This window comes from Gasterosteus aculeatus, chromosome 14 (assembly GCF_964276395.1).
Source record: "Gasterosteus aculeatus chromosome 14, fGasAcu3.hap1.1, whole genome shotgun sequence".
NCBI lineage: Eukaryota > Metazoa > Chordata > Actinopteri > Perciformes > Gasterosteidae > Gasterosteus > Gasterosteus aculeatus.
Window position 1 is genome coordinate 4,031,580 of NC_135702.1, and position 15,019 is coordinate 4,046,598.

Below are 15,019 nucleotides of genomic sequence, written 5' to 3' on the forward strand. Positions count from 1 at the left end.
GTATGTAAATACTGACTTATTTAAATAAATTCAGCTTTGGAAATTTGAATAAATGTATTGTTAGATTTTTTTTCTTGTTTTAGCTTTCAAACATTTTAAATGTATTATTCATAAAAGAAGAAAAATAGAAGAGAGAAGCACAAGAGGTGAATCGAATTCTTTCGACCTGCAATAAAGGGGTTATGATTCACCATTTAAGTAATTAAGCTCTCAATTAGCAACAATGAATATATTTACATACAATGTTAAAAAGCATCCTGTCCTAAAGGGTAATATTTTACAAGTAAATGGCTCATTGTGTGACGTCCCACCACAGGGCACAGCTTCATCTTTCTAATGATCACACATTAAAAATAACAAAGATTTAATGCTTAATGAGAAAATATATCAATGAGCTGTCTGGATTTGAGCATGTTGTGCTTAATACTTATTCTTTCCTAAATGATTACATGGTGAAAGTACTGAAACAGGTACTGCAATAATGAATCATCTTGAATCATCTCTGAAGAACTGGAATGACGATATTCCCTTATTGCACCAGTACGTCTCTTCTTACATTGAGGCTAACTTTTTTTTTTTTCAACCCAAAGGCCGTCCCATTCCAGCTATTAGGACAAGTCATGAGTCTTATCCGGAATGGAGCAACACAAAAATATAAAAACACAAAAAACTATGAGAACGGGGTCCCAAGTTGAAAAAGCAAAGTTAGCATTTAACTTCTGCACTTTTCATTACCTTTATTAGTTTGTCTTTTCAGAAACTTTATATTTATTCACTTTGATGAAAAGCCGTGTATCTGCATTGAGGCCTGGATGCTGCTAAATAGTTCACCATTTTGAGCCCAGAAAATACATTATTGTGCGTTTTGAGCAAATGAAAATGTCCACACAGCCGTCTCATGCACTCTGAAGCTTTTCAAATGGACCCTGCAGAAGGTCTTTTCTCGTGTGGGTTTACACAAACCAGCTGTGGTATTTTCTTATTTCCTTTATCGGATCATTTCACCGGTTTAACCAAACAAAAAGCTTGCATTCCCGAGGGCTCGGTTGTTGCTGTGCAGTAAAGGTCGATCAACCGATGCGCTCCCCTCTCGCTCCGCGTCAGAGCGCGTCGCCGCGTGACACGTAAACAGGCATAAAGAAGAAAAACCTCTGTCGTCCTCCTCCTCCTCCTCCTCAGGCCGCTGAACCGCCATCGCTACCAAAAACACTTCCACAGACGTGACACAACGCTTTATTTCTTTGTACACCTTAACATTAAGGATCAGAGTTATTCAATAAATAAACTACGTGATATTTAGGTACCGCCCTCTCGCGACGCGGCTCGTGACCAACAGCGCGTTGCTACATTTACAAAGTGCTCACGGTGCAAAACCATCAGCCGGAGGAGAGGAACGGAGGAACCGGGAGACCTGGAGGCGAGACACACGTCGAGAACAAACGGTCCGCTCGTGGGCCCCCTCAGCTCAGACCGCCTGGATTGTATTTACAGCTGTTTATTCCCCCGGAGCGCCGCCTCCGGCGTCCTGGGTCTCGTCTCCGCTGCCCAGAAGAATCTTATGAGCTCATGTGGGTTGGCGTGAAGGATGAGTGGGCGGACCAGCTCCGCCGCCGCGGCTTCCCGGGAAAGAGCCGCACCATCGGCCGAAGGTGTTTCTGAACCGACGACTGCACGCCGGTCTGCGCTCTCACGTGGGGGGGAGTCACGGGATTTACAGTGTTTCCCTAATAACTACACAGCCCAACCTCTCGTGTTCTCTCTCTCTCTCTCAAAGTGCTCTGGTTTCCGCCTCGATCTTCCTTTCCCCGTGAAGGCTGCCGGGGTCGGCCGGCGCGACGGTCTGTCGCACGGCGATCTCGGGGCCGCCGCCGTAAATCCCCAACAGGTACTGCCACGTCTCCTCCGAGATCTGACCGTAGTCTGCACCTGAGGTGGGGGAACGCGCATAAAAAGATGCTTTAATCGATTTCCTTTTCGTTGTTTTTTTTTTTTAATTTACACTTTTTACGCCGAGGTTGACCTTGCTTGAGCTGTATGTGGCCTCCTTTCATCACGCCGATTTTACTGTTGTCGATGGGACCGGGTGGCTCTGAGATAACAGATCAAATAAACGATTCAGTAGAGACGGAGAGACGAAGTGCTCTACTTGCGCTACTGTGTTTGTCTCACCGTTGTCTTTGCCCTTCACGAAACCCTCCCACTCTCTGAACCACTGCATGCTGATGCACAGGATCACCGCCGGAGCCTCTTCAGCCTGGAACTCCTTGTTGAGCTGCAGACAAGAGGCAGCTGCTCAGTCGGCACCCGACGCGTGAACGCGCAGGCGGAGCTTTGTGGAACACGGCCTTTTACCTTGATGAAGGTGTCGATTTCGGTTTTCCTGCGTTTTGCCAGCGCTTCGATCTCCACCTGGCAGATGGTGCACATGTACAGGTGGTTCACTGCGGGGCCGCCTCCAAAACTTAGGGCAGAAACGGCAACGTTTAGAGAAGATAGAGAATCGGATGGACACAAATCATGTGAACGTGTTCATCCAAAAGCAAAAGGTTCCTCTCCTTTCCTCTCCCTATTTACATCCATCTTTTCATTTTTAACGCTATTGTAGAGCTACATCTTCAGCTGTGATCAAACCATCATATTCAATAAATCAAATACAACCCCACAGATTTGAATGTAACATCTCATTAAAGCCGCATTTGGGCCACGTGGCGAACTTGAAGCAAACGGTTTCCTCTTTACACATTCAGATAAAGATAAAAGAGCAAGATAGGGGTGGGTATCTATAAGCTTTTTCTTCCCTCTACTCCTTTTCTTGAACAAAGGGTGACTTTTCTAATTTTGTGGTCTATGTCTATGTTGATTTTTAATTTTTTTAATTTTTTAATGTCTACATGTTCATGAAATAAAATGCTTCAAAATCAAAAAATCAAAGATTAGCCGTCGCTTTGTGTTTGTAGTCACCTGATGAGTGTAAGACCAACATTCACTCTCATTTTAGCACTATTTTGGTCTCAATCAAAGTAAATGTTTGTCTCTTTGACTTTCAAAGGATGTTTGGAGTTTTTGGAGCCTTTTCTTCGCAGACGATCTAAATGGTGAGGTGACTTAGCTCACATTTGATTTGTATCATATGGAACTACTAGTGAAGTGGAAGCACGTGGCATATTCACCTGTTGTACAGGTACTCCCACACGTTCTGAGGAACGATCACAACTAGGTCGTCTATGTAGTGGTATTTAAACGGTGGGATCCCTGTACAGAGAGGAAAAAAGTACTCGAGTTACAGAACAACATCTATGACCTTTTAAGGTCCATTCTGGAGACCAGTAAGAATGCCAACAACAAATGTTTTTCCACTTGAGACAACTAAACCGATGAACTATACATATTCATTTTAACTCAGAAATCTGTCTTTAACAGCTAAATGACATTGGATCCAACATTTTCCGATATGCAAATCAAGAGCATCTCTTCATTTCAATCTCAGTCGTGGTGAGATGTTCGGATGCTACTCGGACTCGGACCACGCACCTCCGTGCTGACAAAGAAACGTGTGGTTGCTGATGGGTCCTGGTTCGGCAAAGGTGTTGAACTTGTTCAGCCATTCTCTGGAGATGTAGAACTGCAGCAGGCTGGGCTCCTTCATGTTAGCCAGAGCCACGACCTTCTGCCTCTCTCTCACCGACTCCTCGCTACTTTTCCTGCACGAGTCCCGGAAAGAATGCAGTCGATAACGTTTTGGATAAACGGATTCAGGGCGAAACGTTGAGGGAGTCCCGGGGCCTTTGAGTGCTCACCTGTAGAACAACACGTAGGCCTCCGCGTTCTGCACCACCGTCTCGTGGACCTCCGTCACGTACTGGTCGTCAAACTCATACCACTGGCCATTGATCACATTCTGGCAGTAAGCTACGTAGTGACCGCCTGCAGCGCCAGAAGAGAGAAGAAAATGCATAAAAAGCCAGCGGATCAGGAAAGAAGCAGATTCCATTCAACGTTTTAAGGTTTACAGATGATCCTGAAATGTGTTGGATAGCAGGTGAAAGTGATGTCATACTTCCTGCAGTGCCGTGGTGACATATGACTGACAGCAGATCGTAGGTGGCGACTTGGGAAGGACTGTCTTTGGCCAGGAAGGGCTGCATGTCGAGGCCCTCCAGCGGGAAGGACACGTGACTGCTAATCTTGAACGAATACATGATCTCGTGCCGGAAGCGCTTCAAGTGAATGCAAAGAATCTACACAAACCATAAAAAAAAAAAACTCATGAAGCTGAGAAGATTGTAGATGAAGCGATATTTAACGTGTTATCTGCAGCAAGAGGGAGACGATAAAAAAACGTGTACCTCCGGAAGTCTAAGTACTTTGCAATATTTGACACCATTTCTCAACCTGTAGAAAAGAAAATGCTATGTTTTAGTTGGCCCAGGTCTACTTTGTGTCTCCATCCGGACTCACTACACATACTCACTTTTTACACCTCTCACAGCTGTACATGTTGTCCCCTGTGAGTAGAAAGAATCGTACACTTGTAAATGTATTTTCTCATCTTGAGTGGACAATTCCGAATGTCAGTGGAGCAGCAGGTGGCGTGGTTCACCTTTGAGTTCGTCCGCAGCGAAGAAAGCGGCGAGGCAGTCCTCCAGCGTCACCATGGGCCCCCAGAACCAACTGGGGATACACGAGACGACGAACCTGTTCCGGAGGCACAATGCAAAGAGACGCAACCGTTACAGCCCCGGAGCTTCTATCTGTCCGTCCCCCTCTGCACAGATCCCGCTGACGGAGAGGGCCTTCATGGGGGTCGCAAACTTCTAACAATGAAGCGAACCCCCCGAAAAGCGTCGTCCGCGGGCAGTGACCCGGAAGGGCACTGTGTCGTCTCGGACGGAAGCAGCAAGACGAGCGTGATGGGAGTGGGAAGTAATTGTTAAGTGGGAACATGCACTTGACGTCACGGCTCACCACCGGGATATTTCATCCCGATGCCTCAGAAAGCGCTGAATTCCCCCGAACGACGTCACCAGCACTCTCATGATGGTGAATAAGACGGCCAGTGGCATGCCAAGGCACGTCTCTGCATCTCTGCCCACGATATGTAAGGTGATGAATACAGGTGACACAGTCCAGGCCCTAATCAAGAGCCTCGGGGGGAGGGGCCGCACGTCCTACTGCGCTGCATATAACATCACTCCTGTTGGCTCTGCACTCCAATCATGTCCTGCAGCACTAGATCAGGCGTTTCAGAGCCTTCCTCGGTCTACATCATTTCCTCCCACTTATCAGTCCTGGTCTGACTGCCAGATCTCCTCCAGGGACTCCCCCGCGGCATTAACCACACACACACACACACACATTTGTATCAGCTTGCAGGCTTGCAACATAATTGTGCAAGAGCAGAGGTCTATCCAGAGGCCTTCCCCCGGTTCCTGTTGCAGGTCTGGTAACTGGAAACAAACACCCGACACAATAGAAGGGGCTGATTGTCTTTAAAGTGTAAAGTGCTGTGGTATCGCTCTACTTCTCCGGGCCAGCGACACGCTAGGAGTTGAAGAAGGGCCGCAAACCAAACGAGGACACGAGCGTCGCCTCCACAGATCTTACAAAGCCTCCGTGGTGCCTGCAGGCCCTCACCTGCATCCTCAATGGTGAAGGAGGTGGAAGCTTGTTATTTGCGCCATGTAGCCAACCCTTTCCCTGGAAGCCGCGCAGCGTTTCATTTTGATTTTCAGAGACGTGGAATTTTGTTTTCTGTGAGCGATCCAGTGAGTATGGAAAAAACCAACAACTCAAGACTCCACTCGCCTGATTTCTCCGTAAGGAACTCCCTCAATAACTGTCATGCATTCAAACACGCCGACGTCTCCCTTTCCCCCGCGAAGGTTGAACGCGCTGCACTGACCGGCGAATGGAGTCCATGATGAAGGGGATCCAGCCCTGCGAGCCGTAGGTGTCGGGACTCAAGCCTGTCTTGACTGGAAGGTTCTGATGTATGGACGAGTGGAGCTTGGCCAAGTCCTCTTTACCAGGAATAGGGAGCGACAAGTCCTGGAAGGTTTCCACCGTTGTAGAGACCTGTCGCACATTCACACAGCGAGCCGCCGTCAGTGAGAGCAGAGCTTTCAACAACAGGTTTAGACAGTGTAATGTGTGGGTGTCATCAACCACGAGTGGTTTTGGATTCATATAAATCATTTAACATCTTTCGAAAAAATTCATTTGTGAATTTCGAAAAAATAACAGCCCAAAAAATCTCCGCTAATAAAAGTTTGAAACTAAATTACACAGAAATGTCTCCCTTTGTGACTGAACATGTAGCATGTAGCTCCCCCTGGTGTTTGAAGGAAGCACAGCTCACCCGGTCGCACGTTAGACACTGGACCAGGCTGAGGATGGAGCCATCGAAGATGTCCGAGATCACGCTGCGATAGTGAGACTGTTTCTTCTTCCTGGCACTGAGCTGCAGTTGAGCTGAAAGATTCATGGGGGACAGAAAAGTGTCAGGGGGAAATACTTGACGGTGGGGAGCCTGCAACCCGCGCCGGATTCAACAAATTCACATCAAACCCAAAAGGCTTAAATCATGCGGCTGAAAGTCTCTCGTGGCTCCAAATGTGACCTTAACTTCTCTCACGTGACCTTCTGGTGCAAATGCGCACATTCAAGCCTGTCGCACCTTTCTTGAAGGAGTACGCTGGTCCTGCAGAGCGCAGCGGGCTGGAGCGAGGGGGGCTGGAGGACAGTTTGGGGTGCAGCTCCTGGAGGGTTCGCACAGGGCTGCAGGGAGTGGACGGGACCTGGTTCATTGACACTTCATTGTCCGGTTCTGGGAGGAGAACAGCATGTTCGGGTCACGCAGTTTGAACCGAAGAATCCACTTCCTTAATCCGGCCGGCCTACCTGAGGTGTTGCTGTCGTGGTCTTGCCCCTCCCCGCTATCGGATAACTGGTTGTTCTCTTGGCTCTGGACCTCTGCGCTGGCGGTCGGCGTTAACTCCTCTTCCTCCGCTCTCTCAGGAAGCGACTCCTGTGCTGCCGTGTCCACGTCGGCGTCCTCGTCCATCTCCTGCGAGCCGCCGTGGAGGGGCGAGCCAGACACCCTCCTTTCCTTCAGCCTCTCCTTCTCGGAGATCAAGCCGGCGACGCCGACGCCCGCCGTCCCTCCTGCCGGCGCCCGGGCCCCGTCGCACGTGTCCTGCAGGAGCGGCTCGCCGTCCCCGGCCGTCCCGCCCTCCCCGCGGTCACTGCTGGAGCCGGAGTCGCAGGACAGGAAGTCGTCCTCGGAGGGCGAGCGGTCTCCGTCCCTCGTCTCCTCGCCGTCACTCCCCTCCCTGCTCATGCTGCATTCTGTCAGAGGCTCCTTCAGCTCCTCGTGCAACTGGTCCATCAGGCAGCGCAGGAACTCCTGGGTATCCTGTGGCGAGGGAGGCACATTGCACGCACTGAACGCGAGGATGCACAAGGGCGGCTACACACACACACACGCACACACACACACACGCACACACAGGACGATGCAAAAGAGAAGCGTGTGAGTAATGGTGTGTGTGTGTTGTTTCGATTTTGGGGGGGAGAAGTAGAAGGAGAACCGTATAATACACTTACTGCATTATTTCACAGGTTTTCAGATACTTTTCAGTGACAATCCCCATCCAACACAATCAGACCCTTCACACAATCACATGCATTAAGCTTGAATCAAACAGAAAAACATTTTAAACCAGAGTAGATAAATGATTCAGCATTTTACAAGGACTCAGACAAAGGCCACATAAGCTTTTTTTAACGTTTCTGCATGCAGTTTGACGGTATGTTGCGGTTTTCTATTTTAGTACTAGATGTCTATTGGATCGTAAAGTCAGCAGCACCCACTTTCTACCACATCTAAAGGTTAATATGTAACATCTTACATCTTGTATGTTCCATTTGTACAAATGTTCAAGTATAAAAGCTAACCGCTTATGCAATATGGAATTATCTTATTCCATTATTATAAAGAAATGGATTACACCACACTCTCCTACAGTTAACTTCAGTGTTTTCGACATTAAGTTATTCAAGCATCCATGACTCTGTCCGGTCTTGAGGATGTGAGAAAAAAATCCCCCCCAAAAAACTAAAGTACAAGTCGGGTGATTTGGTAATCAATAACAAATCTAATCGTTAATAGCAAAGACATTATCATTCATTTTCAGGGAATGTGTGAATACAGCAAACAAAGAACAACACCGTGTGAAGCTGTTGAGTGATGCCAGGTGTAGTTACCTGCTGGCTGCTTGCCCCTACCTGCTGAGCGTAACCACGAAACATGGGGTTTACTAGTTTGATGCCATGAGACAGACTGGTAGGCACGACATAGCTGGGCCTGGGAGGGTAGCCGCCATGAGAGTTAGTTTAATAGACTGCAAATGAGCCATTAGTACATAAAAACCTCGTATTGCTGCATTCCGCCACTTGTCTCAAGTCACGCCGCGTCACTTTGTGCGTGATTATTACCGTTTTTTATGCCAGAGTTCTGAGATGAGTTTCTGGTAGCTCTTACAGAGGGCGGGCTTCTTATCGGTGCGGACCAATCCGCTGCAGTCCAGGAAGAACTGAGTCAGAGGAGGACTGGGGGGAGCAAAGGGAGGAACGAATGGCATCAACGCGACTGCTCGACTCAAAGGAAAGTGGATTGACAAGACGCAGAGGAGGGAACGCATCCAGATGTGGAGAGGAGGGAGGGCTCTCACCAGTTGGACAGGGCTTGAAGGGCCGCATTCATGTAGCACGAGTTTCCAATATTTTTCATTCCTGTCAAACCTTCGAATAAGAGAAAGCGAAGCCACGCTGTTATTCTGAGCCTCCAGAGAATGCAGAGGATTATATTTTTAGGACAGAACAGACAGGTCACCACCAAGAGTTAATCCTCACCGGTGTCTGGATTAAAAACGAAAGCGGCCAATTAAATCGTGTTCTGCCTCGAGGCCGTTATATATATTAAATATGTCACCCATCATCTAACAGCGTTTTTGTCTGATTTAATCTTTTTTTTTTTTTTAAATCAATGTTTTCTGCTGTTTAGGGGAGGAAATGTTGACGGTAAACGTGCCGTACCTCTCGGTTTAAGCTCATCATCCTCTGACTCCGAGCCTTCTTCTTCCGCCACGGCAATCGGCACCGCTTTCAGGTGGTGACCTACTGGCTGAGGAGCTGCTTCCTGGGAAAGAGAGATTATCGGATGCTATAAATAACGAGGGGAGTCCGTAACAGGTCGCGTTCACTTCCGGCACCGCTTGCACTTTGTGGTACCTGCTCTGAGGCTTTACAGCGGCGGTGGGGGGCAGCGGGCGGCGGAGCGGGCCCCTGCTCCAAAAACACCTCCCGCTCACACACGTAACACCAAATCCGGAACGTCGTCAGGTTCACCGTCAGGTTGTGCTTCTCCGCCTAAAAAAAAAAAAGGGGGGGGTGGGAACACTCGCGTCAAGTTTGAGGCGTTTTCTTCTCGTCGCCACCGAGGAGGCGGTGGAGGAACAGGTGAGGGGTTTTACCTGTGCATGCAGCGTGCTGTGGTCGGAGGAGGACTCCCCACAGCCGACATATGGGCAGTCACTCTGCAGAACGGAGACAGCGCGTCGGTTAGCTTGTGAATCCTCTCTTACACGACATGAAAGCATCCGCCTTTCTATCATTTTGAATGTCTGCTACTGCATTTCTATAATACTTGTGCCCCACATTATTTATTATAATTATTCTTAACTGAAATGCAGTAGGCGTCATTTATGCACAAACTAAAGCAGCATTTGCCCAGGTGGAGACAACATTTTAAAGACCCTACCTGCAGACAGGCCCACAGGTTTGGGCCCCCAGCTCCGCAGGACTGGCAGGTTCCCTGCAGCGTGAATTGAATGGAAAGGCTCAGAACAATATGCACACACACAAGGTTGAGTCGGAAAGAGAGCTGATACGCGCATGGACGCTTATGACTTTGAGTGCATTTACGTAGGCCACGGCACGCATCTTTGACATTTCTAGTAAATGAATGAAAACCCACCTTGGATTTGTGGAGGAGGTCCTCCTTGGTCAGCTCTCCTATGGAATCCTGGTGGGGACAAATGTCTTGTTCGGCCATGGCTGCCCGCTCTCATCGGGGACGCGGAGGGACGTCTGCTAATGTGGCAATATGACAGTTTAACTGTACGGTGGGACGGATGACAGGCCGCTGTGGCTAAAGCTACCTGTAACATCTCAACACGGAACCGCGATCATCCCCCCAGAAAAAGAACCCAGAGGCGCCTCGTCCCCACACAGAAGCCATGGGGGGTGCAACACCTCACGGGCCTTCTGTTTACCCACGAAAAGCTCAAGGGAAAAATAATAACCCCCCTCCTGCCTCCTGCAGCGATGACGGCAGTTATGAAAGCCGATAATTCAGCGACACAAGCGGCGTCCGCGACGGCAACCGCTGTTTGTTCCTTCTTCTCGGTAGGGGCGACAGGATGCTAACGGGGTGTCCAGGGGAGCCGGGAGACGCGAGACCCAAGCCCACCATCACCTAAAAAAAAACTCCCCTCCTACCCCACCCTCCCATTCACAGCACGGCCCGGCACGGCACGTCGGAGGGCTGGACGAAGAAGGAGGAAGGAGGAGGGGGAAACGTGGAGACGTCAGGCGGACAAATCCAGGCGTCAGGTCTCCGGGATTAAAAATAAAATGTAAACATATTTCTTTTAAATCTCATGTCTCTTTGCCGTGTTCCTGCGAGTAATATAACGAGTAGAAATCATTCAAATAGCTGAAACTTAAAGATCCATGTTTACGGAAGTGACGTAATATTGTGCGGGTTTTTTTATTACAGCAATGGCGGATCCCGGAAGTGAGCAGCGACAACAAACAACATCAAATATGATCTTCTGTTGAATGGTAAAGTTCTACGATGAAGGCTGAGAGAAAGTTGAGATGTGTGATAAGCAATGGAAATGCCAAGTGAAATATCAAATATTAGAATATTAAAGATAATATATTTCATTTGTATTTGTAGACGCAATTGTCATTATTAAAAATATATGTATTTACATAAAAGGTTCCATGAAATAATACTTAGGGAATATTTGCATTAAAATACACAACTATAATATAACGAATGAAAAGTAGCTATTATACACAATGCCCCATTTCAGTGTGTTGAGTTATGAATAATTTCATTGGTTCACGTTGATGTTGCAGCTGATAAACGTGGGGCTAGTTTTAACTATTTAACATATTGCTTTAACATACTGCTAGTCAAAAACATCTATACTTTATAAGTTGATAGTATTTTATGAGGAATTTAATTTAGTCAAATAATTTGAGCTTACATTATTGTACATACTTTCCCTCTGAAGCGAAAAAGTTTAAACAACATGAGATTCAAATTCTCTACAAAACTACAAGTACTGCACAATGATACAGTACTTATACACGTTCAGACACATCATACTTCAACACTGACTCTAAGTCAGATTCAGAATCTTAAAACCGCGACGCTGCGGCTTCAACATCTGACTCCAGGTCTGCGCTTTAGAAGCCACGTCGTCACGGCGCAACCCTCGCGGTATTTAAGTTACCCAGAATCCCTCGGTCCTCCTTTCAGCCTGAACCGACATGGTGGGTACATAGCTGAGCGTTCTCCGGACCGATTCAATCTTTTGTATCTGCCTGCATCCCTTAATGTATGCGCTTTCTTACTCTGTAAAATAGACTAATGGCGTGAGTGAACCTTGTAAGTGTAAGTCGTGTCGATATTTCGCGTGGATGTTTTTATTTTTCGGGGTAGAACTTAGAAGTTCACCGTTCTGTAGCCGTTAGCATTTGCACCGTGTCTCCGCCTCAGAAGCTCAAGCTAATCACGGAACACACGCTTATTTTGGGGGAAACTGTCCCGTAGTCAGCATTTTCAAGTATACGTGTGTTCGGCCGGTCGTTTTGAGTTAAGTTAATTAAGGTTAGTGAAGTTGAGCGTGATTTTCCATGTAACGGGACACAAGTGTGTGTGTGTCCGGGTGATTAGCTGCATGGGCCCGTTGCCTCTTCCTGCTGACATGAAGTGCTGTCGGCATCCACAGCTCAGATTTTATCGCTACGCCACGTACAGATGTTGTCAGCTTAGCTCGGTAGTTGTTAAAAGAGGTTATTGATACGTCAAATATATGACCGGTCTGTTTTAATGTTTGCATTCAAGCTAGTGGCTTCGGTGTTGGATTTATGTAGCATACTAGCCGCTTAGACTGCAACATGCAGAATGGTCATGCTAAGCGCCATGCAATGCGTCTGAGGTTTGCTTTGTTAAAGGATTTGAATATTGGGCTTTTTAAATAGTTTTTGTGTTCCATATTCCCAGTTGGGCTAAGATAGAAATGGTAGAGCAGGGGCAACTTTCATGCAAAGCAATGGATGCTTAAGCTGATGCATGCTGCTGAATTTGAGCCGTGAGATATTCATGTTGGATTTCTGAAATTGCTTTCTTTGATTCATGGTGTTCATTCAACTGGGTTTCCTGTATTTTACAGCCTAAGGGAAAGAAGGCTAAGGGGAAGAAGGTGGCACCTGCCCCTTCGGTGGCCAAGAAACATGACGCCAAAAAAGTAGTCAACCCCTTGTTCGAGAAGAGGCCAAAGAACTTTGGCATCGGTGAGTGTCCCTTTTTGTTAGAATTTTGAGTACTTTTAACCGTGCAGATGATGACCACAATATTTGCTATCTTAACTTCCTTGCCGACAAACCATTATCACCAAGATCGCTGATGCACGTATGATGGGACAATGAAGACCCTCGAGTGAATTCAAATACTGATGAATTAAACTTCTCCCCCGCCCCTACAGGCCAGGATATCCAGCCAAAGCGTGATTTGACACGCTTTGTGAAATGGCCTCGTTACATCCGCCTGCAGAGGCAGCGCTCCATCCTCTACAAGCGTCTGAAGGTCCCCCCTGCGATCAACCAGTTCACCCAGGCTCTGGACCGCCAGACCGGTGAGTGAGGAGAGCAATGGTGTTGTAGGCTGTTGAGTGCTTAATAGCGTCGCAAATGATGTGAAAGAATATTTGCTAACTGAGCAGCTGTGCTGACAACCACCAAGATCACTGATGCCTCTCAGAAATGTACATTATCCACGTTGCACACAGTCGTGTAAACTGTTGGGTGACTAATTTGTATTTATGTTCTCTTCAGCCACACAGCTGTTCAAGCTGGCCCACAAGTACAGGCCAGAGACAAAGCAGGAGAAGAAGCAGAGGCTGATGGCCCGCGCTGAGCAGAAGGCAGCTGGAAAGGGAGACACCCCTACCAAGAGGCCTCCTGTCCTCCGTGCAGGTGAGGTACACAAAGCAACGGAGAGTAGTGTTGGTGGCTGATATCTTTTTTTCTTGGGAATAGCGTGACCAGTCTTATCTGTTGGCCTTAATGCAATGATGACATGAATTTCTTCAACTGACAACCTGATGCTTTTGAGCTTTTTAACCCTGAGCATTGGCCAAAATCTAAATGTTTAGATGCAACATACATATTTTCCCGAGGGTTATATCTGGGTAGACTGTAATGTTCCTTTCTCTGCAGGTGTGAACACGGTCACTTCTCTGGTGGAGAGCAAGAAAGCCCAGCTGGTCATCATTGCCCATGATGTGGATCCAATTGAGGTACGATTGTCATTCACTGAACGTTAAAGAATGGATGTGGTCTCTAGCAATGATGTTTGAATTTCTTCACCTGAATCATCTGTGTGGATCAACCTTTTTAAATCCTGAGCAGAGACCACCACATTTTTCTACCTGCTCATTTATGGTGGATCAGTTTTTGATCATGTTCTTGCATTACTTGAAGCGAATGTTAATTAAACTTTCTCCTTTGGTTCCCTTTTTTCTGTAGCTTGTTGTCTTCCTGCCGGCTTTGTGCCGCAAGATGGGCGTCCCGTACTGCATCATCAAGGGAAAGGCTAGACTGGGAAGACTGGTGCACAGAAAGACCTGCACTTCAGTGGCCATCACACAAACAAACCCGTAAGTAGGCCCATGAAATGAGATGTGCTGCTTGAAAGTTTGGAAATTCTTGAGTCGTACAAAAGCCGACTGACCCCTGCAGAATTGGTATCTTCTATCTAAAAATGGCTTTGTTCTTTTCTAGTGAGGATAAAGGTGCACTTGCAAAGCTTGTGGAAGCCATCAAGACGAACTACAATGACAGATACGAAGAGGTGAGCCTACTACAACTGTGCATCTGGGTGTTTAACTCAATAGAGTTTAGCATTTCCTTTTCTGTCATTTAATATGACTGACAGCACTTAGTCTGGCTGGGCTCACCGCCCAATGTTAGAAGTGTAACCTGTCAGGATACTTGGCCTTAATGCAATGATGACACTAATTTCTTTAACTGAAACCCTGATGCTTTTGAGCTTTTTAACCCTGAGCATTGGCCAAAATATGAGTTGTTGTTTTTTTTTCTTCTGGATAGACTGTTATTTTCCTTTCTCACTTCTCTGCAGTCCTATTGACGTTCAGCACAAATGTCCTCAAACCTAAATGTTATAAAAAAAATGCACAATTTTAACCTTTTTCAAATTCGTTTCAGATCCGTCGTCACTGGGGAGGTGGTATCATGGGCCCGAAATCCACAGCCCGCATCAGTAAGCTGGAGAAGGCAAAGGCCAAGGAACTGGCAACCAAGCTTGGTTAAAATGTTTGGAATAAAAAATGTATGTCCTAAAATAGTCTTGTGTTGGGGTTTTTTTTTTCCCTTTCAATAAAAATGCTTTTTGCAAGCCAATGTATTAGATTCATCTTCAGTAGGCGTGTCTTCATTGTTTAATACAGATTTTAGTTATTCCTGAATTTAAGATTATAAATGTCCTAAAACTAAACGCTTTCCTTGGTTGTGGGTGATGGGGACCACAGCAAAGGCTCCGAAACACTGGTAGGGTCACATAGAAAATACTTTTAAAGAATGTGCTGGTCTATAAAAATGTACTTGTATTGAACAGTGGTAAGCTTTTGAAGGCATCCAGTCA

At 46.9% G+C, this 15,019-nt stretch overlaps 2 protein-coding genes, 1 long non-coding RNA gene and 5 other non-coding genes across 11 annotated transcripts; 7 read left to right on the top strand and 1 right to left on the bottom strand.

Annotated features, from left to right (window-relative positions):
• Positions 1 to 1,217: 1,217 nt before the first annotated feature.
• On the bottom strand, positions 1,218 to 10,662 carry usp20 (ubiquitin specific peptidase 20). 2 transcript variants are annotated; one of them, XM_040197070.2, is made up of 23 exons: positions 10,037 to 10,662; positions 9,821 to 9,874; positions 9,534 to 9,596; positions 9,292 to 9,429; positions 9,097 to 9,199; positions 8,733 to 8,802; positions 8,497 to 8,610; positions 8,287 to 8,365; positions 6,901 to 7,414; positions 6,677 to 6,826; positions 6,359 to 6,471; positions 5,903 to 6,075; positions 4,601 to 4,695; positions 4,472 to 4,505; positions 4,347 to 4,392; positions 4,058 to 4,238; positions 3,798 to 3,924; positions 3,532 to 3,701; positions 3,171 to 3,252; positions 2,353 to 2,461; positions 2,170 to 2,272; positions 2,021 to 2,089; positions 1,218 to 1,926 (listed from the first exon to the last, which is right to left on the bottom strand). In XM_040197070.2, the coding sequence occupies exons 1-23, from the start codon at positions 10,112 to 10,114 to the stop codon at positions 1,769 to 1,771; spliced, it is 2,823 nt and encodes a 940-aa protein (XP_040053004.2). In that variant the 5' UTR covers positions 10,115 to 10,662; the 3' UTR covers positions 1,218 to 1,768. The 2 variants fall into 2 exon arrangements, with proteins under 2 accessions (XP_040053004.2, XP_040053003.2); XM_040197069.2 differs by having other exon boundaries at positions 8,266 to 8,365.
• On the top strand, positions 5,350 to 9,001 carry LOC144388223 (uncharacterized). Its single transcript, XR_013452520.1, has 2 exons — positions 5,350 to 5,765; positions 5,883 to 9,001. It is a non-coding gene; the product is annotated as an uncharacterized LOC144388223 (long non-coding RNA).
• Positions 10,087 to 14,720, top strand: rpl7a (ribosomal protein L7a). 3 transcript variants are annotated; one of them, XM_078087952.1, is made up of 9 exons: positions 10,087 to 10,697; positions 10,841 to 10,905; positions 12,531 to 12,651; positions 12,843 to 12,992; positions 13,192 to 13,332; positions 13,576 to 13,655; positions 13,885 to 14,015; positions 14,140 to 14,209; positions 14,584 to 14,720. In XM_078087952.1, exons 2-9 carry the CDS (start codon positions 10,903 to 10,905, stop codon positions 14,686 to 14,688), a joined length of 801 nt encoding a protein of 266 aa, XP_077944078.1. In that variant the 5' UTR covers positions 10,087 to 10,697; positions 10,841 to 10,902; the 3' UTR covers positions 14,689 to 14,720. The 3 variants fall into 3 exon arrangements, with proteins under 3 accessions (XP_077944078.1, XP_077944077.1, XP_040053014.1); XM_078087951.1 differs by lacking the exons at positions 10,087 to 10,697; positions 10,841 to 10,905 and adding an exon at positions 11,370 to 11,693; XM_040197080.2 differs by lacking the exons at positions 10,087 to 10,697; positions 10,841 to 10,905 and adding an exon at positions 11,430 to 11,628.
• On the top strand, positions 12,694 to 12,768 carry LOC120832380 (small nucleolar RNA SNORD24). The gene has a single exon (XR_005714187.1). It is a non-coding gene; the product is annotated as a small nucleolar RNA SNORD24 (small nucleolar RNA).
• Positions 13,043 to 13,111, top strand: LOC120832381 (small nucleolar RNA SNORD24). The gene has a single exon (XR_005714188.1). It is a non-coding gene; the product is annotated as a small nucleolar RNA SNORD24 (small nucleolar RNA).
• On the top strand, positions 13,423 to 13,490 carry LOC120832391 (small nucleolar RNA SNORD36). The gene has a single exon (XR_005714194.1). It is a non-coding gene; the product is annotated as a small nucleolar RNA SNORD36 (small nucleolar RNA).
• Positions 13,700 to 13,768, top strand: LOC120832379 (small nucleolar RNA SNORD36). The gene has a single exon (XR_005714186.1). It is a non-coding gene; the product is annotated as a small nucleolar RNA SNORD36 (small nucleolar RNA).
• On the top strand, positions 14,359 to 14,426 carry LOC120832378 (small nucleolar RNA SNORD36). The gene has a single exon (XR_005714185.2). It is a non-coding gene; the product is annotated as a small nucleolar RNA SNORD36 (small nucleolar RNA).
• Positions 14,721 to 15,019: the final 299 nt, after the last annotated feature.

Bases quoted from the DNA above. Each gene is read 5' to 3' on its own strand.
- rpl7a (XM_078087951.1), top strand. From the start codon at position 11,385: ATGAGATTCAAATTCTCTACAAAACTACAAGTACTGCACAATGATACA. The intron at 13,656-13,884 runs GTACGATTGTCA...TTTTTTCTGTAG, and splicing joins ATGATGTGGATCCAATTGAG to CTTGTTGTCTTCCTGCCGGC. The intron at 14,210-14,583 runs GTGAGCCTACTA...AATTCGTTTCAG, and splicing joins ACAATGACAGATACGAAGAG to ATCCGTCGTCACTGGGGAGG.
- usp20 (XM_040197069.2), bottom strand. From the start codon at position 10,114: ATGGCCGAACAAGACATTTGTCCCCACCAGGATTCCATAGGAGAGCTG. The intron at 2,462-3,170 runs GTGAATATGCCA...TTCTGCCCTAAG, and splicing joins TGGGAGTACCTGTACAACAG to TTTTGGAGGCGGCCCCGCAG. The intron at 1,927-2,020 runs GTCAACCTCGGC...CCCCCACCTCAG, and splicing joins CCACATACAGCTCAAGCAAG to GTGCAGACTACGGTCAGATC.